General features: G+C 39.9%; 1 protein-coding gene across 4 annotated transcripts in view; it reads right to left on the bottom strand.

Moving 5' to 3' along the window:
* Positions 1–917: 917 nt before the first annotated feature.
* Positions 918–27614, bottom strand: part of add3a (adducin 3 (gamma) a) — an 81342-nt gene continuing 54645 nt past the window's right edge. The window contains exons 1-15 of one of the 4 annotated variants that reach the window (XM_057325590.1): positions 26490–26757; positions 22823–23047; positions 15480–15618; positions 12994–13145; positions 12705–12785; positions 9020–9169; positions 8556–8699; positions 8329–8427; positions 7779–7952; positions 6138–6389; positions 5345–5461; positions 5139–5222; positions 4208–4331; positions 3785–3874; positions 918–2977 (exon numbers count right to left, since the gene is read on the bottom strand). In XM_057325590.1, the coding sequence (XP_057181573.1) occupies positions 2730–2977; positions 3785–3874; positions 4208–4331; positions 5139–5222; positions 5345–5461; positions 6138–6389; positions 7779–7952; positions 8329–8427; positions 8556–8699; positions 9020–9169; positions 12705–12785; positions 12994–13145; positions 15480–15618; positions 22823–23017 (2049 nt within the window). In that variant the 5' untranslated portion in view covers positions 23018–23047; positions 26490–26757 and the 3' untranslated portion in view covers positions 918–2729. Of the gene's footprint in view, positions 2978–3784; positions 3875–4207; positions 4332–4363; positions 4947–5138; positions 5223–5344; positions 5462–6137; positions 6390–7778; positions 7953–8328; positions 8428–8555; positions 8700–9019; positions 9170–12704; positions 12786–12993; positions 13146–15479; positions 15619–22822; positions 23048–26489; positions 26758–27614 lie in introns of those variants that run through there. The other 3 variants (XM_057325591.1, XM_057325592.1, XM_057325593.1) reach the window with 3 other exon arrangements.

Here is a 27614-nt window from a genome sequence, read left to right as displayed (position 1 = left end):
TTTGATGTATCCCAAAACTGAAAGCGAATTAAATGCGTCTTGTCTGTTTAGACTAAAACCAGTTCTTAAAAAAAAGAGAAACCAGTTTAGCAATCGTGTTTTGTAAATGAACAATTCACCTAAAAAAAGTCATGCTTCCAAGAAACGCTAATAGCAAAAATAGCAGCTTTCATTTTTTCCCTCTCATCTGTCCTGCATGTCTATTTACCATCAGTAACCTTTTCGTAAAACGTTATTCCACGTATTTCATAAACCGTAAATTGATCGTGCACGATGAACTCAGAAAATGTGATGAATGACCTTCAATGTAAACAGAAATGTAAGAAACATGAAGTGAAATGTGTTCCCACAGACTTCCAGCGCAGCGTTTGATTCTTAAAATAGTTTTTTATTTGTGAATTTACACTGATTAGCAATACATCTAAAAGCAAGTCTGTTAGATAACCATTTATATACGAATTCAAAGGTCACAAATAGGTTTGGCTCAAACTTGCATGCCAAAGCAAAATCAGCCTTCTGTACCAGAGACTACAACAGAGAGGCATTAGTAAAACAAGGTGCAAAACGATGGCGAAAAGAAAATGCCAGGTTGAAAAAAAACAGCACATGCTGGTTGGGTAGGTTTTGAAGCATGGTAGCTGGTTTGTGCTGGTCCTGATTCCTGAGCTGGTCCCAAACCAGCACAAACCAGCTACCATGCTTCAGAACAGCCTATGCTGGTTTTCTCAACAGGGTAAGAATGTGATGCACATTATTAGAGCTGAGAACGGTTAATGCGTGAAGCATAACTCTCTGTAAACTAAACGTCTGAAACTATGGTGCGCTATGGGAAATGAAATCAAAAGTGGAAGAGCCGTAAAGGAAATTGGCAATTCAATTTAAAGCACTAAAACAAGCTAATCTCCTCTCTCGTCCCAGTTCTCTCTGCCTAAACTCGCACCCGGTCCGGCTTTAATCCACGCCTGGCCCGCGTTCAAAACCACATGCCATTTACAGTTTAGAAGCCTCTCTCTCTCTCTTCATGCCATAGCCAGTACTTCACATTGCCCACTGGGATACATAACACTCTGCGGTGCTGTCTGCCCTCTTTGGATATATGACGGCCACACTAGAGTTCAAATGGAGGTCAAACTGCTCCCTGCTAATCTTAAAATGGTAAGAGATTATCTTTGGGGACAAACTCGCGTACATCCCGTCTCATGGATGGGCAATAAAGACGACCCCCAACCTCACGGCAATCAGCTTACATTTGACAGAGATGAGGAAACCATGTCCAGTTTCACAGCGAAAATAAAAAAACCCTCTAGAATGCCATTTCTCAGGTAACCATAGTAAAGACATCCCAGAGAGCTTTTCAGGCCTGCTAGATGGTGATGGGGTGATTTAAGTGAATGTCATAAGTGACTCACAATGATAATGTCCTCCAGAACCCCCAAAAGGCCCAGAATAAACCTCTATGAAGTTGTCGAGATGATTTTCATTTTAATCCAACAAACCTGCAACAGAGAGCCATAAAACCTGTTCTCGACTTGCTTTGGGACCCAACACATTTTTCAAAAATACAGTACACAAATATATATTTCCTTATATGTTTGCCTTCTCCACCCTTTTTCACTACACTTAAACATTTGTATTCTTTTATATTTCATAGCCTCCATTGTTCCTTCTCTCCAATAATCCTTCAACTGCTGAAATCATCCATAGATTTGTTTTGTTATATAATATATATAATTATATACCACATGAAAATGTGCAGCACAAAAATATTATATATTCATATACATATAATAAACATCATTCCAGTTTTCATATATTTTCGTTACATGTGTTTAGTAATCTGAGCTACAACACGATTGAGATTCAGGCATCGCTACGTTATATAAATTCTGACTCCTGTAAAACATGCTTTAAGATTTTGTCGTTACTTTCTTGTTAAAGTATAGAAATGAGTATAAAACTGAACGAATAAAAACAAAATTTTGTTTCGATTATACAAAAACATACCGAGAGATGAATTAGCGAATCAAAATGCAAGATTTTAGGTCACTAAAACGTGATTGCTTTGCTTTAAAACGTTTCGTTTGGCAAAGAACGATAATGGAGTGGCTCTACACAGGATTATCATCAAACATGCAGGTCGTGGCTGCTAATCTTGGCTAAAGTCGCATCCGTTTCTTTAACAACTATCAACAAACGGAACAATAAAACAAACCCTGTTAAAATAATCCCAAAACATTTTCCAGTGTGATTCTTAGTCTCTTCTGTGTAGTGTGACAAATGACACCTACAGTCTACCTACACACAACGCAATTCAAACCAACACAATGAGAGATGATGTGGCGCTAGAAAAGGGGCTCATAAAAATACAGTATGAAACAATAAACAATGCAGTATGGGCTCATCATTGAAATGAATATTGAGGAAACGGTGTCCAGGTCTGCGTGTCTGAGTGTTTTCAGTCTTTTCCGTCAGAAGAGACGAGCCAGTTTCCAAGGAGTTTTGCTCGCTGCTCCTGTTTTTTTTTTTATCCATTTCATGACCACTCCAACACGGCAAATCACTAAAAATGCACGTAACTCCATCTATTCGCCTCCCAATCGACCCATGTGCCACTTTTTAAAATTGAACAACCGTGTTCTTTTAAAAAAGAAAGCAAAACTAAATAAAGTTATAAAAGGACATAACGCTTTTACAAACAGACACACAGGGTGGACACACTCTTTTCTCCTCTAGGCTTCGACCTTCTCTTTCTTTTTGTTCTTCTTCAGGAAGGACGGGGTTCTGAACTTTTTCTTCTTCTTGTTAGGAGATTTGGAGGGAGAGCTCTCGGGCGTCAGAGCCTCTTCGATCTTCTCGCCGGGCTGCACGGTAATCTCCACGCTTTCGATGCTTGTGGTCAGCTTGCTCACGCGCTTGATGAGCTCATCATCTTCGCCGTGGTCGTCTTTGCCGTTTAGCAGGACGCCGGTGTGGTTTTCTGTATTAGAAATGGTGAAGAGAGAAAAACGATCAATCACTGTAAACTCTTTAATAAAATGTGAGGATTTTATAGAAAAAGACTTTCGCACATCAGATTCACCAGATACTGAATCATCATTAAAATTAGCTTCGGGTAATTCGGGGATTTCGGTCATGACCTACACTTCAAGTATACGGGTTGAGTTTGTCCTTTATTGTTCACCGTTTGCCATCCTATCATTGTCACGTAATACGTCCAAGTTGGGTAACTAGCGTATTGATGCAACTAGATGCATCCTGTTTCTATACTTCACACAACACTTGATCCCTGCCGTGTGTAAACATATTTCAGTTTATGTAAGGCGTCATCTTAGTTTATGTAAGGTTCAATAACAGCTTTAATCCTGAGCCTTGATCTACTTTTCCTGTGCAACTGCTCTTAAGTCTGAAATGGGGATACAATGTTGCGTATTGTATATGACTAAGGCATTATGACAAAAGTGCTGCAAGAATGTTTTTCAACACCTACAAAGACAGTAAAAACATGATTAATAGTTGAAAGATAAAAAAAGATGATTTTTGTGTGGATGCATTTGGTACCTAAAGTGATAAACATCTGCCGCTACTGCGATACTCGCATTAATACTAAACGCACCACCATTGGAAGCCAAATACATAAAAAACAATTAGTGGGTCACAGGACGGGGGTTTTGGGGGAGGACCGAGCAATTAAAACCAAGTGTAGATGATTTAGGAGCGTGAATGCATTAGTGGATAACGTCAAAGTTGTAGGTCAATAAGACAGCTGGCATTCAGACTGCTGTACCTTCTTTAGCCGGTGTGTTTTGCGGCGATTGGGTTTGGGAGACAGACTGAGACAGCGTGGAAGCGTCGTCTGATGTGAGCTGTTCATCATCTGCAGCCGTGAGTTAGTTAGTGAACAGACAGACACACACGGACACACATTAGAAAAGTAGACAGGTTAGAGGAAGACATGCAGACAAGCTCTCAAATTACACAGACAGGTCATCCATCTCTGTTTTGCATGTTCACAACACATGTCTGTCTCAACGCTATTGATTTTTGCCGTAAGGAGCGTTGAGTTATCTCATTAGCATTGACTGGGTTGTGTTTAAGTGTGACTAACAGGAAACGCTGTTCTTGAAAGAAGGGGGTTTCATGCATGGCGTTAATTTGTTAGTTTGAATTTGTGTGTGGAAGGCAAGGCAGATCTGCGAGTGTGTTTTACCGTCTAGGCCGAGATGATGCCGTTCCACTCGTTTCGCATAATCCACCAGCTCTTTCTCGCTGAGCTCACTGAAGGGGTTTGGAGGGAGAGGGGCGGTCTGTTCCTCATCATTGCCAGTGTACGGCTGCACATGTACGTGTGTGGGCAGAACAGAGAACACAAAATAAGACTGTGCAGTAACATCTTCGTGCATCTGTTACGAAGTGAGTCACACAGTAAAAACAACTCACGAAATGTCAAACTTGTGCTCAAACACATTCAATATTGTCCATTCCAATCCATTATAATATGCCAAATTCTCTAATTCACAATGGGAACACTGCAATTTTTTATTAAACAAATGCAAAACAATACCCATCACGAACATAAAGAGAGACACTTCATGCAGACATTAGGAGTGGGCGGTATGACCACAATTCTATAAAGGTACTCATGCCACGACATATCACAATATTGTTATATATTATAATCGATCTCTAGACATTCAACAAAGATTATAACAAAGATAATTATCATTCATGGAAAACAATGACTAAACCCTGACCGAATGGCACAGCACTATCTCTATCGGTTTATATATTTCATATATATATTTCAATATACACAATACCGCCCAGCCCTTGCAAACAGGTACACGACTGAAAACTGTGATTGACTTTTGTGGAAAAAAACCCATCAAACAAAGTCACACACAGCAATCCGAAAACCCTCAAAATTGTACCTTCACCGGCAACTGCTCCTTCATCAAAAAGAAAAAAAGCAGAGCTACATGAGACTCTGTTTTAACATAAGAGGTCTTTTCCCCACATACTGAGACACATTTCAACCACAGAACTTTAATGTGACGCCTCTGATGTGTCAACTGAGGATTTGGCGCCACCTAGAGACGCATCTGGGATTCACAGTGGGTTTATGATGCACTGACACTCACCGGCGGTCTTTCCACTACAATTCCTGCCAGTCGCTGTGATTGTGGGCCCGCTGTCATCATGTCAAAGCGGTTCTGCTCTCGGATCTAAAAAGACCACAGACAAGATTTAGTCAAAAAATCTGAGCCCATCGGCACACACATGACTAAACAAATAAACAGATAACCTAATGACTTTTGCTAACCCCTTTAATGCCCATACAGCATACCTTATTTCTCTTCTCCAGGACTTCTGTGGGGTTTGTGTTCAGAGGGACAAACTGGTTGGGATCTTCAATGCAGATCGGAGTCCCGCTTGCGTTGTTCCTCTCATCTGACTTCATCCACTGCAGATAAAAAGAAAGACAATATAACGTAAGCTCTAGAAGCGAAAGCTTACTTGAATGGATTCAAACTTGAACATTTTTAGTGATCGTTCAGCTGTAACAACTAAAACAAAACACTAGAGGGCAGAAGAGAACTAAACATCAAACTTGAAGATGCACTGGTGCCATACATTTCCAGTCAACCAACACATCTTTCACACTATATATGCAAAGACTCCAGAAATGTTCAGGTTCAGCTGTGATGACAGAATTATGGGTTTACTCTGTCAGCAGCTACACCATCGGAAATTCCTGGGAAACAAGCACATTCTGGCTGTTTGGACTTACTTATAAAAGACTTTTACTCCTTTAGCAGTGATCATACTACCCGGTACTACCCGGTACAATGTCTCTTATATGTTATTATCCCCCATTTTCTGTAAAATAGTCTTTATTTTATATATGCACAATTTAGAATCTTTTAGACTGTAAATCGTATTATATTGTATTGTCATTGTGTTAAATGTCTGTACTAGAAGCTTCCAACACCAAAGAAAATTCCTTGTGTGTGCAAGCACACTTGGCAATAAAGCTCTTCTGATTCTGATTCTGATCATCTACAAGCATTTAACAACTTAAACAGAAAACACTAATTCTGACTCACTATTCACTGTAACAGAGTGTGTGTCATTCTCACCATGGTCTTGGAGCGTCCGTTCTCTTCACTGGCTCCCTCTGCCACGTTCACTTTCATATAGCAGTTTGGTGAATTGAGCCAGCGTGTTTTCTCTCTCTGCTGTCGCTGCTGCAGTAATCTCAGAGGGAAACGTGGAGTGTCGTCGTCGTCGAACATGAACCCAGTTACTGTCGCCGGAATCTCCACTTCGCTCTTGTGTCGCGGTTTCTCCCGCACGATGGGGTGTCTGTATGTGTAGCCTGTTCTATAACCCTGAAAGAATTAAAATGATATATAATTAAAAAGTAAAAGTACAAATTAACCAACCACAGCCCGAGGTTATTACAGTTCATCAAAAGTACCTTATAAACATAAAAGGTTTATAAAAGAATAAACTATGTCGGCGTCAATAAACAAGTGGGCCGTGTGTCAACATATAAAGGCAAAAAAAAACTATTAAAGTGCACTAAAATACTGGCAAACACTAAAATATATTACAAAAATTACTTTTGATATTTTCAATCTCTCCATAAATTCAATCTCCCGAGCTGGAGTATTTTGACCTACATTATAAGACAAGCCTTCATCTGATTGATATAAAACAATCAGCTACATCAAGTACATCCAGTTCATCCTCAGATGACAGCAACATAATAGAGAGGATGTGACCCATCCTTAAATCATTCAATTACCGTTTTCAAAAACAACTGACTCAAAGGCCTTTGTGATTGAGATCAATGAATAATTCAAACACCTGAATTGGTTTATGTAACGAGCTGCGTTTGCAAACTGAAATTGCAGAGTTTGCCAGATACTATTAGAAGGACCGAAGACGGTATATGCGCGTTTAAAACTGTGAAGTAACCACGAGCCTGAGCAGGAAAACATATCAGTCCAGTGCAGCTCATTGAATGACACACCGTATCATTATCATTTCCAGAGTTCACTCCTCTTCCACATCACTCCATTCTTCAGCCTCAGCTAAGAAAACAGACTTTCCACATGCCTGCATTCTTCACTATCTCACAGGGAAAAAGAGAGAAAAATGTCTACATAGCTGCCGAATAAGAGAAATGGATGGAGCAGAGAGGAGAGAAGGGAGTCTTGGCAGAAGCGTTCAACCAACTCTTTGGTTTCGTCTGCTGTCTTTTGTCTGAAATGCTAAAACGTCTGCCTAACAGGAAAGGAACGTTTTTCCACTATGACGATCTCTCTTTCTTAGACAGTATGTATTCATTTAGCAGATGCTTAAGTGACTTACAGTAGCACGATAATGGCGGTTTCTTGAGTTGATCGAACCGACAACCTTCCGGTTCATAGTCCCGAGCTATAGTGCTACACCAAACCGCCCACTTAACACACTAAATCGCGTCGTCTCTGACAGAAAACTCTTAAAAGTGCATTTACTGCACACGCGAAGAAAGCAGCACTGTAGATCAAGTGCCACTGCGACGCTGGACTAAGTGCACTGGGGAAGATGCATTCACCTATGGGAAAACGCATCGAGTTGCTTGGTAGCACAGTCCACGCTGTCCCTGCTGGTGGATATTGTAACTACACCCATTTTGAGAGGTAAAAACGGCTCACTGAGCATTGAAGAACATGTGCTTGATGTCCACATGGATCAGTCGAATACGTTTTAACTTTAACCCCAATACATACCAGGTTGTCCAGCATTCTCATGAGTGACTCAAACTCCAGCTCGCCCACTTTCCATTTGTTCTGCGAGCCCATGCTGACCCCAGCTTCAGCCACCCCCTGCGTACGGGGTTTAAACTTCTCCAGATCTAACACGATCAGGTTCTCCACTCCACCTGCACACGAGATCGCATTCACCTTCAGACAGAAAGAGAGAAAAAGAGAGTGAGGCATTTTCTACTCCTAGAAATCTGACACATAGATGTGACCGAATTAAAGACCAGTTTTAGATCAGTCAGTTTAGCGATGTATTTTCAAGCTTTGAAGTAGAGATTTTGTTTGCTTTATGGCAACGTTACATTTAAAAAGTCTTTCGTTTAACAAACCATCAGAAATCTCCTTTTATAATCTTACTCCTGTCAGCCATGTGTGTTTAAAAAACACACACAGAGGAGAAATTGGGAATGAGAAGTAAAAACCACCTGACAGCTGTGATGTCACAACATTGATTGGAAAGTGTCTAACAGTGGTAAATGTGATCTAGGCCTGGTCATATTTTCCCAGTGCGCTTTACCTGAATTTCACAGGCAAATTGAGCATTGTAAATATAGTGAAAGGCCTCTTCAATTGTCTCCCCGAGAGCAACAACTCCATGATTCCTTAACACCAACAGCTGCAAAACACACAACAGACACACGGGGCATCGTTAAGACATAACAGGGCATAGAGACCTTAATTGAGACCTTGAACTTTGCATTCAACAGAAACTGCACCTGTAAGCGTCAAGTGTTTGCTGTTTACCTTGGCTGACGGTCCGAGTGCTTTCTGGAGCTCCATGCGCTCTTCCTGTTCATCCAGGCTACCCTGATAGTTGTAGTAGGCGATGTCTCCCAGGATCAGAGCCTCCTGAGAGATGGGCAGAAGACCGCACTTCATAGATGACACCTAATGTGAAAGAAAAAGATTAATGCAGAAATCATTGCACAAAATAAAACAGAAGGATTTTAACTAGGCATGCCAATAACTAACTTTATAAATCTAAGTACTTATACATCGCATACAGAGGCACATAGTTTTAACATTTTTGAGTAACTATTCATAAATAACTATTTAATTGTACATTGCTTAACAAGTAGTAAATGTGCGATTCAAAAACATAAAAAATATTGCAACCATAATGCAATATGTATAGTTTGTGATGCTACAGATGGACTGTCTGTTAGCATAAAACTACACTTCCCAGCATGCAGTGGGTGGATGCTTACAGCAGCGGTGGCAGGGGTGCGTATGTGAATGATGCAGCGCACGTCCGGTCTCATAGAGTAGATGGCGGCGTGAGGGCTGAAGCCGGCTGGGTCAACCTGCAGGTTGGTGGAGCCCTGATCCACAACATCGCCAAGTATGTTCAACTTTACCTGAAAGGAGAGGAAAAGAGAAGAACTAAACCATTTGCATAATTAAGTTTGACTGCAGAGAACCATCAAACAATTCATCTAAAACTATTTTAAGAAATGTTTCTATTTCTCAAGACTAATTCTGATAAATGTATGCCATTTTTATTAACTCAAACCAACCACAGATGTCAATCACATTAAGGCAGACGAAACGCAACCGCTGCTCATTTCCCAATAATCCAGAAATTCTTCACCTAACTGGAAGGAAAACATCCTCAGAGATGAGTGGATGATTCGATTAATGTTCTTTAATAAGTCTAATTCCTACTAACCTCCACAAATAAGAATCAATGGTGGGGAACAGAAAACCAGGACGTTTCAGCCATGTCTATAAACCGACACACATTTATCATATTCAAAGAGCTTTTATTTGTCTTTTTAAATGATTCATCAACCATTAGTTGTGTAAGACAAATCCTATGTGGAAACAACACTGGATCAATAGTACGGTCTGTGTCAGCGAGTTGACGGAGGTGCTGGTGCGTTTTAATTCCCCTAGAGGTGCGACTGAATATTGAGTTGCATCACAACGGACCACCCATTACAACCTTCACATGCCTGTCGATGCCGCGTCCCAGCCCAAAATACACGCTGTACCGCAACCGAGTTAACAAGGCCAAACTGAAATCCATACTCGCTGCGACACCAAAGGTCACAAACATGTGATCTGACACCAAAACAAACTCCTAAACTGGTTAAAACGCATTTTACTATTAAACTGGCAAACGTCCACAGCCACTTTATATCGATATCTTTGATGCATTATGCAAACAAGACTTCTTAAGAGATGCAGATTAGAGAAGAACCAGAACGGCATTGTAACGGCAAGTATCGCAGCTCAATCTCTCTCGATTTATTTGGAGCGAGTTAGTCTTTAGTTTATTAAATAATAAATGGCAAGGATAGAGTAAATCCAAGAGTAATACATTTGTATTAGTACTTGGGTTTGGCTTTATTTTTTTGCCTGTCCTCTCATTCACCTTTGCTTAAAAAAAGCACTGCAAAAACAAATGACATTTGCTATTACATGCGAAATAATGGACTGTCAAGCATTGATTTTCACAATAGGCTGAACCGTGAAACAGGCTGCAAGTGAAAAACAGTGCCCAAATGTGATCACAACTTAGTTTCCTATTACATGTACATTTGGATCCGTTTATAGGAGTTGCTTCATAAACTGCGATCTCTGGCCAAATTACGCAATTTTAATAACTTCTGTCTGCTAAGGCAAGGATCACTATTACTGTTGCTATAACGGATTCGGGAACAAATAGACTTTGGTGTGAAAGTCACCCACAAAATATGTGCATTGGACATAAAATGGTGCCCACTGGCCATTATGCAACCAGCTAGTTAACACCCAAAATACTTTTGCAACTATATAGCCATGCAACAGAAATGCCAGTGCATAGCGACGCAGAACCCAAAATGGTGACTTTAGCATTACTCATACTTTCTATTGAAAATAACAAATCTGACATTGCTTGGCCTTGTTACATGCTTGGAGAATAAACAAGTTTAGAAGAGAGAGTGCAAGTGACGAAAGGGTTAATAAAACTGACCCAGATTGCTGGCCTCATTCCAACGGGCACCAAACCCAGCCGCCACGCCCACAGATGACACAGTGAGCTTTATCTGACTGTGTCAGCAACACAGAGATATCAAACACACAGCTGAGGTAAAAACAGCCTGTGTGTTCCGACTAGGCAAAACAGATCTGTCTTTATCTCAGCCTCACTATCTACAACACACAGGCCAACACATTCACACACGAAAAGAGAACTGGACAAACCTGTACTGTAGCTGTACTAAATATCAAAACATAACTTACCATAGCTAAAACATAACCAATAGCCCAGGATCAAAAAATTTGTAACAAAAACTGTTTCTCATGGAATGGCACAAAGAGAGCTTACATTTTTTTAACTGAGAAAATTGCGTTTGCTATGGAAATCTAGTACCCTGAATCACAAAACGATAGTGGCGCACATTAAATGCAGCATGAGAAAGCACACAAGTCGACTGCAGGAACTGTTGCGCGCCTCGGGCGTTTCTTTTATTGATTCATTCATGCTGCAGGCAAAAGAAAAAACGCGTTTCACAAATTCATTCCAGCGTTAATCACCTGACTGGCAGGAATTTGTTATAACAGCAACCGCCACGAGCATCGTGTCAAAACGGATTACGCCAAAAAACCTTCAGAAGTGAAACCCCAACAAGAAGTGACAAACAGAACACATGCGCACGCAAGAATGCAGACACATTGCAAGCATGTGGTCGCGCTGCACATAATTAACATGCATTCTTAATTCTCTCATTACTTCGCCAACCTGAGTTCTTCAAAGGAGTACAGATGTTAACGTCAAATGTGTTATTAAACCGAATATGTTGTTATTCAGGTAGCTAGCTATAAACATGATCCAGTTAATAAACTTGATCTTGTTCAGCAAGCTTCTCTTTTAACTGTTTTGGCAGCAGCTAACCAGTAAGACACAATTTAGAAGCAACTGCGTTATGTTCAAGTAGGGCTGGGCGATAAAAAGATAACGATATGTATCGATGATACACCTTTAGTAATAACGATAGAAAATGTTTTCGATATAAAGCTCTAAAGTAAACATACACCTGATGTTTGGTCGCATAAACAACCCATACGCAGTCACTGGATCAATACAATGGTAAAATTCAAACCTCAGTTACTGGTCTTGAAAAAGTCTGTTAAAATGTATCAATAATTATCGATATCGAATGATATGAAACATTATATCGATGATACGTTTTTTTAACTATATTGTCCAGCCCTATGTTCAAGGATGTTCCGGCCCTTATAGGCTGACTAAGGAGTTTGGAATCCGCTTTGGTTTCAGATCCAATCTGAACAAGTGCAGACAAACCAATTGACAACCTCAATTGACAACTCTAGATCATAACTCCCACCACTACACTTATACGTAAATGATTGAAGGCCAACGGCTGACGCAAACACACAGGCGAGTGCTCCAGGGAATCCAAAACAATCTCTGAGTTCAAAGAAATAAATGGCTGATTAAGCAGATGTCAAACATTGGCAAGAGCTCAGTCAAGGTCTGCCAACACTTTCCCTTTATGATTGGTACAGAAAAAAAACTCACAAACAAAACAGCAACACACACAAACCTGAAAACACTTTTTTGGATTTTTATTAAGCCCTGGGCAATATTAACATCTTATATGTTTAACCAAGCTGTTACACGACCAAAGCCAAAAATATAACCTAAAGCTTGAAAACGAACAAATAAGGTTAATTTATTTCACTATTTACCCAACATAATTTATAACTGATAGATTCCAAATGCAAACGCCTTTTGAAAATCACAATAGCCCAAATCCAAGTCTTCCTGGAATGACACTTCAGACTAAGGCCAATGTACAAAGAGACCCAAGCAGCCCTGTGGCCGTTCCCTGAGCTGCTATCAGACTCTGCCATGATGATGATGCAAGACAGGCAGTTGCTTACCAGATTGGACGCAGAGGCCTCGGCGAAGGACAGTCCTCTGGGGAGGATGAGGATATGATCCTGCTCCTTACTGACACGAACCTACCAACACACAACACACAAAACATATGACAAACAAATAACCAGAGGCAGCTGCTTTTTTCTTTGGAACAAGATTATTTCTGGAAATGTCTCCAGAAATACGCTTTGTTCATATTTTTTACAAAAAAAATAAAAGGATTGACATTTGAGTAGATTTAGGATGGTCATAAAACAGTATTAACATTTTTGACAAAACACATCGACTTACTGTAACGTAACAGCTCGCGAAGTGGGCCCAACTGAACAGGTCCACGAGTCTGTAGAGGCTGGCCAGTTTAGAGCGGATCTGTTTCTCTCCCTTCACCACAGCACTAGACTCCACCCCAAACATGTCGTTTATTGGAGTCACCATTCCCAAACCTGTGTAAACAGTCAAACAATTAATACTACAACAGGAGATCTTAATATAGACATTTCAGCATCGTTCTCATGGACATAAAACTGCTGTGTATCAGAGGTTGACAGACAGGCTCCTAAAAAATCTGTCATAATTTATTATTACCCATCACTATGGTGCAAGGTGGTGTTATGTGCTAATTAGCATGATCGTGACGTCATCAAGCTGTACTTGCGTTTACTCTCTTAACTTACTGTACTTATTTAAACTGAATGCCCAATAAAGCCGTTGTTGTTTATATTCATTTATATATTTAATGTTTCTGTTGTCAGACATAAAATAATAATTACAGACACAGTAATTACAGTGTTTATGCTCATATGTCCATTCAGTAACAATGACAGGTGCTTGTAAACGCTATTTTAATTTGTACACACTCGCACAAGCTGCGGTTTGGTCATGAATGTGAACAGAGAAGACGCCGAGAGAGACATTTTTTCACTCACTGAAAGCTAATGTTTATCCAAAAACTCGCTAGTCGCTTTTCTGAAGGAAAAACTCTGTAAACACTACACCACCACACGCCTGTGTGTGTATGCGTGCATGCAACGCGGCTAGTGAGATGCATCTGCATCGCGAGTCTCCGCTGACCGTGCGCGCGTTTTCCAAAAAGGACCAGGCATTAGTAAATAAGCTAATGGCAGTGGTAGTAGCCTACGATCACGTTCTAATGAAAGGAAATGACAAAACGGGGAATTACAAATTGCCCTATTGTAATCCGTCAAGATGAAGGACGGCCTTCAGATTTTTCTGTCACTGGTAAAAAATTCTGTCAATAACAGATCATTTTTGGTTAACGTGACCTCTGCTGTGTACATGTACTCATTGATACTAATCCAGGGCTCAAGACTAAATGGTTGCATTTTGCGACCAGTTTTCGAGACAGCGCGAGAAATGTAATTTATCTGTTGATTACTTGAGACGGCGCTGGATCATTTCAAATCCGTTCACAGCAAGAATGAACGTCAGGCGAATGCTCTTGTTAAGTTTTATTCGTCATATGTGTTGGGTGAACATGTGGACAAGTGTCCTTAATACACAATTAAATAATTGTAAGAACATATCACAAGTCCTTTCATTTTGCTTTAATGGGTAACACTGTTAACAATTAAATATATACTTTTTGACAAACACAATTTCTCTTGGTTCAAATGAATTCAGATTACAGTCTCTCGATTTAGCACCATTCAATAACAAAGCTTCTCTGTAGACTCTGCCTCTTTTTAAATAAGCAGAACCAAATCAGCTGTCATCAAGTAACTTTTTTGTCAGTATCAGTAATACAGTTATTTTGGGGAAAAATTTGAATAATTGCATCGCAGGCTAATTTAAGGTGTGCCCCTAAATTTTTGCATGCGCTCCTAAAATTTTCAGTCAGGGGCTACAGTTTTCCAAGTAAAAAAAGTTAGACTGGAGCCCTTTAATCTCATTCAGACTCACAATATAAACTGGCGGTTGAGTCCTAATGAACAGATAATAACCTCAGGAAGTCTCTGATGTGCCTGAACCTAATTATATAGTTTAATTAGGTTTATACGGCTAAATACTGGAAAACAAGATACCTGTAATTTCTTAACTGTAGTTTATTAATGACCCTTAAAGAATCTGGCTGAATATACTGTATAAGCAAATCTCGTAAGAGTACAAAAAACAGCAATAAAACTCAATTCATTTATACATAAAAGCAGATGCCAATAAACACAATCAGCTCTACACTGCTGGAAAAAACACAGACTGCAGTTAAAGACCAACGTATATTTTAGTAGTACAGTTGAATAAACACACCAGGATTCATTCAAGAGCTCCACTAAACATACAACTCTGCATGATTAAACATTTTTTTGTACTCCGTAACCTATAGCTTTGTTTACATTGATGTTTCGGGTTGATTCGCAACGACAAGGTAAGCATTTGGTGTGCTCCAATTTAAAAAAGAACCAGGAAAGTCCTGTCTTCATAAATACTTTGCCCTGTAAAGCTCTGATCTATGATGTTTTGACTCTGACTCTAAAACTGTAAAGTACCAAAAGGCCTTCCAGAGATTTCCCTGATTTGTTCCGCATAGCACAGCAGAGAGAAAACAGACATGTGAGGAGGGCAGAAGGGGTTGATAAGGATGAGAGATGTCAGATAAAAGAATGCAAAGACTTCGGAGTTGGCTGGTTTTATGTCCTTCATCAACTGTCTGTTTATGGGAATGGCCCTTATTAAGAAACTCTGGTGGAAGAGAGGAGCAGTTTGGGAAATTGTAGGACTAGAGGAAAGTCTGTAGTCTATCAAGCCATGCCGATACTTACTAAGGGGGGAGGTGGAGAAACCCGCCACAGAGGTGGTCATGAAGAAATCTGCGATCTGCCGTAGGGCAAGCAGTCCTGCTGGGTCATTCCCCTTGTTCATCTGTTCCTGGATCAGTCCCTCCAGCTCATCTCTAAATGCCTGAGAGAGAGAGAGAGAGAGAGAGAGAGAGAGAGAGAGAGAGAGAGAGAGAGAGAGAGAGAGACAGAGATTAGGCATGTCTCACATTCACTAATGAGAGTTAGATGTGAAGCGTGCAAAACACACAGAACTGTAATCCTATCATGCTCCCGTAACACGTTTAAATCTTCATGTGCGCACACAGTTTCTCCACTCGTAACTTGACAACAAAACTAGTTAAACCTTTTAACCCAGAGGCCTACACCAAACACACTTAAGAGTTGTGCCAAACACCCGTTTTACAACCAATGTTTTATTTTCATTGTTCATATTCATTTTGTATCATATTCAATGTTTCAGTAAAGCTAAATGAAGCTAAGCTCTGATTTTCAATCACAATATTTCAATAGAGAACTTAATCTTAAAAAAAAAACTGGGAAAAAACAAGCATGAAAATTCAACTATAATAAAAGCAATTTTCCACATTATTGGCCGATAGTTTATGAACAGCCGATGGTCAGGGCCGATATATACTGTCAATCAAAAGAGGACAGGAAAATGCAATGAATTTGTGCGCTGTATATAGAAAACGTTCAGAAACATCACCAGTTTGATGTTCAATATTAATAGTCATTATATGAATTAATAACATTCAGAAAGTTACAAAATATTAATTTAATCTTCAGAATCGGTCTCGGCAGACATCACTCTGATTAATCGGCTAGCGTATTGGTGGAGAAATTTAGTATCATTGCATCTCTAGTAGGGCTGGGCGATATGGCAAAAAAGTAAACTCGATAGTTTTTTTCTATATTGATCGATAACGATATTTATTTCGATATATATTTAATTAAAAAACTGTATTTAAAAGAATCTATTTTAAATACAGTTTATTAACAAAAGTTAACCTTTAACCAGTTAAAATTCAATTAAAGTAATGCACTGTTGCAACACAGAGGATATTAGGCCATAAACAACATGTATCAGTTCATTCAGTCTCATTTTGACTCAATTGACTCGTTAAGTAAAGGGAGTGTTCATTCAATACATTCAACCAATGAAAGGGCTCCGTTACTGTGTACATTCGAACGCTATTGGCTCAGCACCTGCGCACATACATAACGCTGCAATAATGTCTTGCTCGAGTAGTGGGATTCATTCAATGAATTCAGTGAACCTTAAAGACATCTCACATTAACTGTAGTACATTTCTTTAATCTGGCAAGCATCTTACATACAAGGTTCAATATTTGAATGTGCACACAAACTCACTTCATTACATCTCTGATCTGTACATGGCAGCGCTGGTTTGTTTCATAAGCACCAGCTCATGTTAGCAGATATGTTAACGATGGATATAAAAACGTTTGTGCTTGAGTTTCAAAGTAACTCGCTTGCAATTGCGCCTCAAGTTTGTTTTGTTTAACCGGCGATTGCGAAAAAAATAAGACACTTGATAAACCGCGTGATGACAACTCGAGGTTAGTTTCACCTTTGTTTCCGCTTCCAGTCATGTTTTCCTCCTCATGTTGAGTATTCTTTGCCAAGTGCAGTATGAAATGGACTTTGTACTTTGACACGCATGATAAAAGCTGCACGCTGACTGACTGTTGTTGCGTTTATTTCTGCTGTCTGTTAGACTGTAAGATTAATCCATATCGAGTCAAAATGCCAATAGCTTATCATCGTTTTTGAAATACATTCTATCGCGATTCGATATGATATCGTTTATGTATTAGTAGGAACACCATTTGTTACAGTATTTAAAAAACAACCCAGTTTCTATGAAGGTTCTGACAAACTTCAGCAAGACATGATGTCACTCTGCACACCTGATTGGAGTCTTTCAGACACTCAATGATCAAAGAGTTCAGATCCAAAACAAGATGAATCATAGGATAAACAGGACGATGGAAACCCAATATGCTGTAGGTAATGACAGGGGAGAGTCCACTGACCCAATGCCCCAGTTATGATAACGGAGTTCATACTTACTGTACACACACACAGCTTTGGTTGACTATCCCCGTGGGGACAGTCCATAGGCGTAATGTTTTTATACTGTACAAACTGTATATTCTATCCCCTATCCCTAACCCTATCCCTAAACCTAAAGATCATAGAACACTTTTTGCATTTTTAGATTTGTAAAAAATATTGTTCTGTACAATTTATTAGCTTTTTTGCCCCTGGGGACCTCAATTTTGGTCCCCACGGTGACACGAGTCCCCATGTGTTGGTGTGTAGTCAGGTTTAGGTCCCCACCGGGATAACACACACACACACACACACACACACACACCCAACAGGTGTGAGCGACTAGATGCGAGTACAACTGCACATACAATTTCAGCTCAACGTGACAGATTGTCACACCAAGATGTTCGATCCGGGCAGTATGCAATCATGTAAACAGCATGCATCACAATATAGAAGATAAACAAGATACCAAAGAAAGACAAAATGACAAAACACAATTTGTTTTTATGTCATTTAGGGATTATGTCGCCTTACATGTCTAAGTGAATTGTTCATAGCCAGAATAAGATGCACAATAGACCACTTTCAATGACAAAGTCAATCCTAGCCTTCAAAGCTCTGGACTGCTCTCTCAGCCTGGGTTCCATTATTTGACCAATCTGTGCGCTCCATAAAGTATTTTAATGTCCCACCAGAGAGGCATCCTAGCCCACACCACAGGATGGATAGATTAAGCCAAAGACTGCTTTCCCCGCACTCTCATTTCCATAGTGACTGTAGCCAGGAAGCCACTGGGAAGTGGGCATGGTGTTTGCGTGTATCCTTGTGCAGACAGTCCAGGCCAAACTCTCACAGAGAGTAATGTGGGTTTGAATCACTCTAGATGGGAATCAAATTAAATTGGCCTCAAGTTTGGTCATAAATGAGAGCATTGTTACCACACTGCTCCAATAATGCAGCAACATACACAAAACAAAGAGTAAATAAGAAATAGAAGAAAAGATAGTTAAAAGGTAAGAAAAGATCAAATAAGGAAGAAGGAGATCCACTGGAATTCATATACCATTTCAAACCAAAGTATTAACTATAGCAATAGTGCTATATTTGTCTTGGCAAATACTACATATGAACATACCTGACATTTATGAGCATTCAACCCCCCAGTTCGGGTTTTGCTGCGTTCAGATTTAGATCACGTCAGGGGAACGACTGAGGCATGATGAAAGATTAACTGTGGGAATCCATCGTTTCACTAACAACCCACAGCAAACGTGCTTAAACGGAGGTAAGAGAGCATTAACATGTCTGCATCTGTTATCACTTTAAAGCAGCAATGATCTCACTTCATCTCAATACAAACTTACTGTAAATATATTAATATCAAACCAAAAAACGATATCCTTTCATGGCGTGCTGAGGAACATGACTATTATCCGGGCTTGATGATGTTGTGATGCGGGTCAAAAGCTCTGATTTGCTGCTTGGCTCTGATCAGACATGATGACTATTTAGTTAACACACAAGCTAAAGTCATCTGTTCACCTCGCTCTATGAAACAGGTTGTAATTCCTTGTGCTTGAATGAAATGCTGAATAAAAACAAAACAGATTTCTCTATGCTCAGCATTCCCACTTGCCTTTCAGAGTCCCAATTGACCCAAGAGGGTCAATACTAACCCAAAGCAATGTCATGCTTTAGTGTTCAAGAAAGAAGGAGATGGGAGTAGACAAGCTAAAAATACACCAAGATAAATTCAACTGTAATATCATTAACATGTTATATTTTTCCAAATCCAAACCAAACACCAGATAAGCAAAGCTTGCAATCCCTTGGAGCAAACCACATTTTCTTTCACAGAAACTGAAAGTTCTTCATAGACGATTTGCTTAACATCAGCAACGTTCTCATTAACAAACAAAACTACAAATTTGTCTTTCAACAGGTATCCTAAATGAGAAAATATTTAACCATTACGAAAAGTGACACTTAATGACAAGCAATCTCTTCATTTGTTTTGGTCTAAGAGACCAGCTGAGGTCTAAGAATAGCAAACTCCACCCGGCCTATAATAGCCTGACCTTAAACATAGTCTACGGACAGACATGTAATTTACACGGCTCTCTTCCACACGCACAGTGCGCTGCTCGAAACCCCAGCAGGAGAGAGGGATGAAAGAAAAGCTTGTTGGATCAGTACTGATAGTCTAACTGCAAACACACAGTCCTGTGTGACGATACACCTGCTGCCGACCCTGCCTGGCTTTTCTCCATACACACAGAATGAAGGAAGGTTCAGAAGAGTATAGTGTCTCAGTAACACTTGTTCGGTGCTCGTACAGCTGCGTCTAATAAACCCCAGCAGGCTGTTATTAACCACACTGATACACCGCCTCTGTCTTTATCACAAACAGTGAGATAACACTGACAGCAGGAATGTATTTCATGTTCTTGCCCTGACACTGACAGAGCTTAAAACCGGCAGCTTTACTCTACGCTCCGTATTGCTGCCTTTACCAGAGATCAATGATGGTTGTGAGTTTAAAGTGAAGCTTGAATTAAAACAAAGCTTATACAATAATGCACTTGGCAAGCGGAGCATGCGAGTCATTGGCTTAAAGGGATAGTTCACCCAAAAATAAAAATTCTAAAAGACATTTGGAAGAATGCTTATAACCAAACAGTTCTTGGACACCATTGACTAACATAGTAGGAACAATTTTATTCTGTTGAACACAAAAGAAGAATGTAAGAAAGCAAACAGTTTTGGGGCACTTTCGACTACCATTGTCATTTTTCCTGCTATGTTAGTCAATGGGGTCCAAGAACTGTTTGGTTACAAGCATTTGTCCAAATATCTTTCTGTGTTCAACCAAACAAAGACATTTATTAGGGATGCACCGAAAATGTTCGGCCACCGAAAATGTTCGGCCGAAAATAGCAAAAAACGAATATGTGATTGCCGAATAAATTTTACCGAACATGATTCGTGATACGATCAAGCAGCAACCAGCGCAGAGAGAGAGACAGAAACACGCGTGCGCTTTATTACTGCCGCAAACATTTTGGCAGTGCGCGTGTGTGCGTTGAGCACTTTAAAGTGTCAGAGAAAGACACAGCACGGGACTTGCCGCACGGAAGTAAATTTCCGAATGAAAGCGTCTTTACCGGTCGGTAACTTTACTTCAGACGGAAGCAGGCTGCCTGACAGTAGCCCCGCCGCTCGCGACATCCTTTGACATCATACAGTGGTCGCGTACACAGTTCCCTGTACTAAACAACTTGTCAAAGTATGTTCTGTGCATCCCGGCCACGAGTGCACCTTCTGAGAGAACAGTCAGCTTTTGTGGGCGGAGTTTGGAGGAGAGACGTGAACTGAAATGGTTGTCAGTCAGCATCAGTCAGAATTGCTTGCATTGGATGTTTTTTTTTCTCAAATCATTTTGCAATGTAGCCTATAATAATCCAACAGTTTTAGTTTATTCGTATTTTTATCTTATAGACCAAATGTGGAATGACAGTTTTTAAGACAGTTTTTAATGAAGTGTTTTGTTGTAGGGGTACAGAGTAACTTACATTACATTCTTCTAGCAGTCAGTTATAGGCCTAATTAATATAGGCTATTCATGAAGGGAGAGGGCTCAATTTTTTGTTTGAATTTACTTTGTTTTGCTCAGTTTTATATCAAGTTGTATTGTATTTTATTGAAAAGCAAGACTGTCTTGCTTACTATTATAACTACTGACTACTCAGTTTGTGAAATAGTGAAAAAAATAGCTTAATAAATAGAAGAAATGCAAAAAAACGTGTTCGGTATTATTCGGCCTTCGGCCAAGTGTTTCACATCATGTTCGGCTTCGGACAAGAATTTTCGTTTCGGTGCATCCCTAAAATTTATACAGGTTTGGAACAACTAGAGAGGGAGTAATTCATAACAGAATTTTCTTTTTTGGGTGAACTTTCCCTTTAAAAACAGAAATGTTTGTGTTTTATTAAAGATTACAACAACAATAAGAATTAAAGCATAAATTGATTAAATATGAATTATTCTGAGCAAAACCGTGCGCTATTTGAGCTTTACAGCCGTATAAATAGTGGTGCAACTATTTCTCTAGATTAATCAATTCTTGTTTCCAAAGTAATTTCTGTCGGAAGCGTCTTATCCACATAAACATTCACCATGTTTACTGGCATCACATGGTCATGACAGAAATTACAGTAACCGAGATAAAACTTTGAACAGATATGATTTGCAAATGATTTTATTATCATATTCTCATATGACCACATATAACGACTTTATGAGACATCTGAAACAGTATTACGTATAATGTTGATTCGACAGTTTTCTGTCCTATACTGTCTTGTCCCTTGAGACATGAGTTTTGTTTGTTTTACAAACTGAAGGAACAATTTTTTGCAATCGACAGCATGTCATGGATCCTGTCGTTAAAGCTTAGCTTGTATTTAACCCGGAACATTCCTTTAAACGCAGTATGTGTTTTGCTGAAATGTCTGCAGGATTGTAATCTGTGCAGCATGTTAACATTAATCTCTCCAGTGTGTTTACTGTAATCTTCTGTGCGTTTGCTATAATCTCCCTTTTCTGTAAATCAGAGGGTCAACAATGGTGATTGAATCATGGATTTCATTTTTAAGCGAGCGTGTATGAGTGTGTGTATAAAGGTGTGGTCTTCCAGACAGGTTTTGTTATGGTGGTGCAGCTGTGGTTTTGTTGTAGACCGTGTTGTATGATTAAGTAACTCAAAACATCACATCAAATACACAAACACACAATTAACGTGATGACAAACCAAAAAAACAACCATAAATCTTTAATAGGTAATGGAGAAGCACTGTAAGGTGCAACCACCCAGGTTCAAAACAAAGCTTCAGAAGTTGTGCCAAACGTCGAACGCAAATGTTCGCGGTGCTATGGTGTCGATTCTGAACCACATGGCCTGAGCCAGCCTATAAAATCTAAAAGTAAACATTTAGCAAAAAGCACATTCTTGAAGATCAAATCTGTTTGTGGAAAGTGGAAAAACATCCCTGTACAGTGGTGTAATGTGAAACGAGAGCCAAACAACATTTGCTCATCTGTTTTAAAAAAAAAAACTGAGCAGCATCTGGCTTGGGGGAAGGGGGTGTATCAAACTACACCAGTTGTTTTTTTTTTGCCAGTACAGCTGGCAAACGCAAAACACAAAAGTTTAAGGTGCAGAAGACTCGTTTGTGTGTAAACTTACTGGACTCTTTAGAATTTGTGTGACTCTTTTCTTTTGGTCCATCATGTTGAAGTCCTGTCGCAGGTCCGGCGACATGTTGCGTGCACGCAGGTACTCGGGGTCGTTCTCGTCGATGCGGTCGAAATAGCTCTCCTTTGGCCCCACGCTGGGAGGGGGAGGGGTGGTCACCACCCCCTGTCTCGGCTCTCCACTCATCTCTCTTGTACTTCAGGCTCTATTCTACACCTGGGGAAAGAGAGAGAGATTTCACTTCATGCTAACTCACTGAATCAAGTGACCCGAGATGGGAAGTGTGCGCAGTTCACAAACTCTTATTTGGCAGGCAAAGCGGTCTCGATCTGGAATGCCCCAACCAGTGTTGGGTGTAACTAGTTACTAAGTAATTAGTTACTGTAATTCAATTACTTTCCCCTTGAAAAAGTAAGGTAAGAGATTACTCTGATTTTTTCTGTAATTTAATTACATCAGTTACTTCGGATGTAATTAAACTAAATACTGTGTGTAATATATGTGTGTGCAATAGTGGAATTGACATCAAAATTCTAAGACTAACATTAAATCTGTGCTTTAATGTATAATTCTCACATTTGTAATACTTTGGTCAGTTATTAATACTACTTTATGTTTTATACTATTTATTTGAATGAATTAAAAGATCCGTTTCATGTCTATCCTTGAATCACTTAAGTAATCAAGGTTGATATAGGATATAGAAAGTAATTAGTAATAAGTAATTAAATACTTTTTGGAGAGCGTAATTTGTACAGTAATCTAATTACACCATTGAATATGTAATTAGTAACTAGTAATGAATTACTTTTTCAGAGTTACTTACCCAACACTGGCCCCAAGGCACACACACACCTATAAATCCACCGATCAATAAAATCCCAAAACTGTTGCACATTAGCTAAACTCACTTGCTGAGAGTATCAGTATTCCCATTGGACTTTGGCTTTGTTTATCCTCTACAAAAAGACAGAGAATGAAATAGGGCCGTCCTGCCAACAGCGAAGGGTGGCGTCAGGTCAACCAACAGGAGGGGAACACTATCAGGTTTAGTTAATCCTCAATTTTGCTCACACACGCATTACTGTCCCGGCCATCTCATTCACTGATGTGTGAATAAAGTTATTCAGAATTTAAAATGACAGGAGTGCTGAATTTCTTCAGATGGGGCATATGAATGTAACTGTTAGATAATAATGAGAAAATCCATCACGTGAAGATGCATTGCCAGTAGTAAAAGGGATGCTTACTTTAGTAAACATCACTAAAAGGATATATATTATTCTGATGGGATGGTTTTCATTTCACTGCTTTACTGGAAGCCTGGGTCAGCCATAACCAAGCCACAGTAAAAAGCTTTCACCTGTACCTCTCTCCCTTTCTTTCTCAATGCATTCACGCTACTCTGATTCATTCTGGGGGCGGAGGGAGATTCTTTTCTCTGTTGTACGTTGCTAAGCTGCTCATTCGGGTCAAATGGCACTTGGAAAGATGTTTGAGATTAGAGAGACACAGCTCTGCCAGAAACACACACACACAGGGCACAAGCCCAAGTCAACAACGGGCAAAACGAAACCACTTTTTTATCCAAAGCCAATGGCGAATCTCAATTCAAACCCATGGCGTTGGCGTTGCAAGCCCCATGACCTATCAATTGAGCTACAGAAACACTTACAAAGTAATATTGAAGCTTTGAGAACCATTCACCAGCACAAACACAAATGCAAACTCTTAAACGGACTCAAATCGAAGCTCGCAAAACATCTGACCACCCCAACTGCAGCACGAACAGGAGGAGCTTAAGGGGACAATGCGTAGGTTTATTACGCATTCAGGACAACAAACCACACGCGTCCCACAGCCAGATTACACGTTTCAATTTATGATGCAATATTCAAATCGAATGGCTGGCAACAACTGTTGTGTGCTGAAAGATGACGACAACCGACACACCCACACAAAACAGAGGCATAATGCTGCCAAGCCTGAAAGGTAGAACTAAAAAATACAATGAGCTAAACAACAGGTGGGTGGACATTATCAGACAGCACTTGTCTCTTCTGGGAATTGTATGCTGTAAAATAAAAATGAGCTTGACGCCATTGTTGGAATATAGTGCACAAGTTGTAAAGACTACTTATGCTGGCTCTGGTCATGTATGTTGTGTACCATCAAAGAAATACAGTGATTTTATGCGATCGTAACGACATGAGGGTGAGAAAACCATTTAAATTTTAACCATTTTGTGTCAACTAGCCCTTGAAAAAAATGTCCACCATCTGCTGGAAATGAAACACATTACAGAATTAAAATCAGATAGGGAGCAGATGTTCATAAATTATGTAACCCAGTCTGTCAATTTCAGTTATGAAAATCAATATGTCCATCTGGGACATGCTGATTGCTTAAATTGGTCTGTTCTGGGAAAGTGGGTGTGTGGAGGGAAAATAAAGTTTGAATGAAATGTGGAGAAAGAGGCGGCGGGATTCTCAATCCACACAATAACAGCTGTTCTGTCTCTGACAACAAGCAGTAATGAACTTATGTGCAGGATTTCATAGATATGCAGAAACAGACAGGGAGACAACAGTGCTTCAATGACACATACATGGAAGGACACCAGTAATACAATAGGCACACAAGACAACAAGTACGCAAAGGGGGGCAGGCAGCAATACAAGTCACAACAGCATCCTGTACAGTCAATGCCTCATTGTGCAGCTGTGTAGATGCACGTCCTGCCTGCAGAATGACAGAAACACAAACCTTCACAACCACAAATGAGGCAAGACAATATCACCTATGAATAAGAGAAGGTCAGACTGTCCATTGTTATTATGAAGACCAGTAAAAACTTGACTATTAACGTCAACATTTTTGGAAACACATATTTTACAGTTTAGTGACTAAAAGGCTGTTTCGTGTGCATATAATGCGCACTTGGTAAAACACAGCCAAGGACTGTGCAAGCCTTTTTTAAATGGACTAGATCACTGCTCCAAGTAACTACTCGGGCATCTAAAATGTATCAACAACATTAAATCAGATGAAACTATATATCTAACAAAGTGACATGTGCAAACAATTGATGCTAGACCTTTCAACACAACTTTTCTTAGAAATGTCTTCATTTGGCCAAGTTCTTTTCTCATCTAATGCCTAGGCATACGTACATTTTAAAGCGTGGCATAAGTGTTAAATCACTTTAGGTTCGTTAAATAGTACGCCCCATGCCTCTCCCACTCCCACATCATTATTATGCCGTGCTATTTCTCTCTTTATCTTTAGAAGCACTAAAAATAGGACGCGAGCGATTTTCAGACTCAGATTTCAATCTCAGGAAAGAGTCTCGCGCTCAGAATAGCGGAGTATCAACGGGCGAGGGGCGTGTGCGCGTGCTCGCGTTGAAAACAAACGCGAAACCCCGTTTAACTATAGTTATCTACATGAGGTTTTGACATCTCGTTTAAAATAAACCGACTATGTGCATGCACGAACATGAGAGTTTTATTTTACAACGTTTAGTTTATAGCACAAACAGCGAGATTCGAGAATTATGTGATTCACTTTACGCCCCTAAACTTCGTTAAACGGTAGTATAGACAATATAAAAACTTGTGGTTGTGTCTATTTTGCTATTTTCGACAGTTAAACCCACCTGTTTGCTCCTCACAGAGTGAAAGTCCCGTAAACGCTCGAGCGCATCTCTCTCATTCCCGCCTCGTGAATCCCAGATTACCTCAAGAGATTAAACTCGATAAAACTGCTCCAAAACTCCACAAACGGCCAGTAAAATCCGCCGAACACAGCGCAAAGGGTAACTCCCACACAGCGACTCTCCTCCACTCCCGGAAAAAAGAGGATTTCAGCTGTAGTGCGTGTGTAAGTGTGTGTTCGTATGCGAGACTGTGTCAGTGAATATCTTCTGCTGCTGTAGCAAGAGAAATTGAAGCGATCATGTGACCAACTAATCCGGCCCACAAACCCAACCAACCAATCAGAGCGCAGGCTCTCATGTGTGCACCGCCTCTTTGAGTCCGGCTAGAAGAATTAAAGGTCAGTGTGTGCGTGTGTGTGTGCGTGCGTGCGTGCGTGCGTGTGTGTGTGCGTGAGAGTGTGTGTGTGTGTGTGTGTGTGTGTGTGTGTGTGTGTGTGTGTGTGTGTGTGTGTGTGTGTGTGTGTGTGCGTGTGCGTGTGAGTGTGAGTGAGTGAGTGAGAGAGAGAGAGAGATGAGATGAGATGAAATGAATTTAACTGATAATTCATTAATAAATCATTATATTATATCATAATAATAGAACATAATTGTCATACACCACAATTCTGTCCAATTTACCTCCAATTTGAACAAAAAAAGAGAGCGTATCCAGTCTGTTAAATTACACTAAACCAATAAACTTTCAAAAGACAGTTTGCAAACCTCATGTTCCGGGTTCAATACGAGTTAAATTTTATCTACACCATCTGGCGCACGCTGTTGATTATCACCAAAAATATTTACACTCTTAAAATGAACACACATTTTCGGAAAGAGACAAACAATGTGTCTTTTGAGTGTTTACTTTTCAATCATTTCAGAAATATCAGAAAAATCGGTAATACTTTGTCATATGCCACCACCCACTGTAGGTCCACCACTGGGTGAACACTATTATTTGTTTATTCAAAATGTGGGATGAGTTTCTGGAATATGTCTGGAATATTATTTTGGCAAATAAAGATTAAGAAATAGAAAATCGCACTGGCCCCCTAACAGCATTCCCACAACTTGCCGTCTAAGGTC

The sequence above is a fragment of the Triplophysa rosa genome, linkage group LG25 (assembly GCF_024868665.1).
Source record: "Triplophysa rosa linkage group LG25, Trosa_1v2, whole genome shotgun sequence".
NCBI classification, from domain to species: Eukaryota; Metazoa; Chordata; class Actinopteri; order Cypriniformes; family Nemacheilidae; genus Triplophysa; species Triplophysa rosa.
Note: the sequence above shows the minus strand (reverse complement) of the source record. Positions and strands in the feature narration are given on the sequence as shown.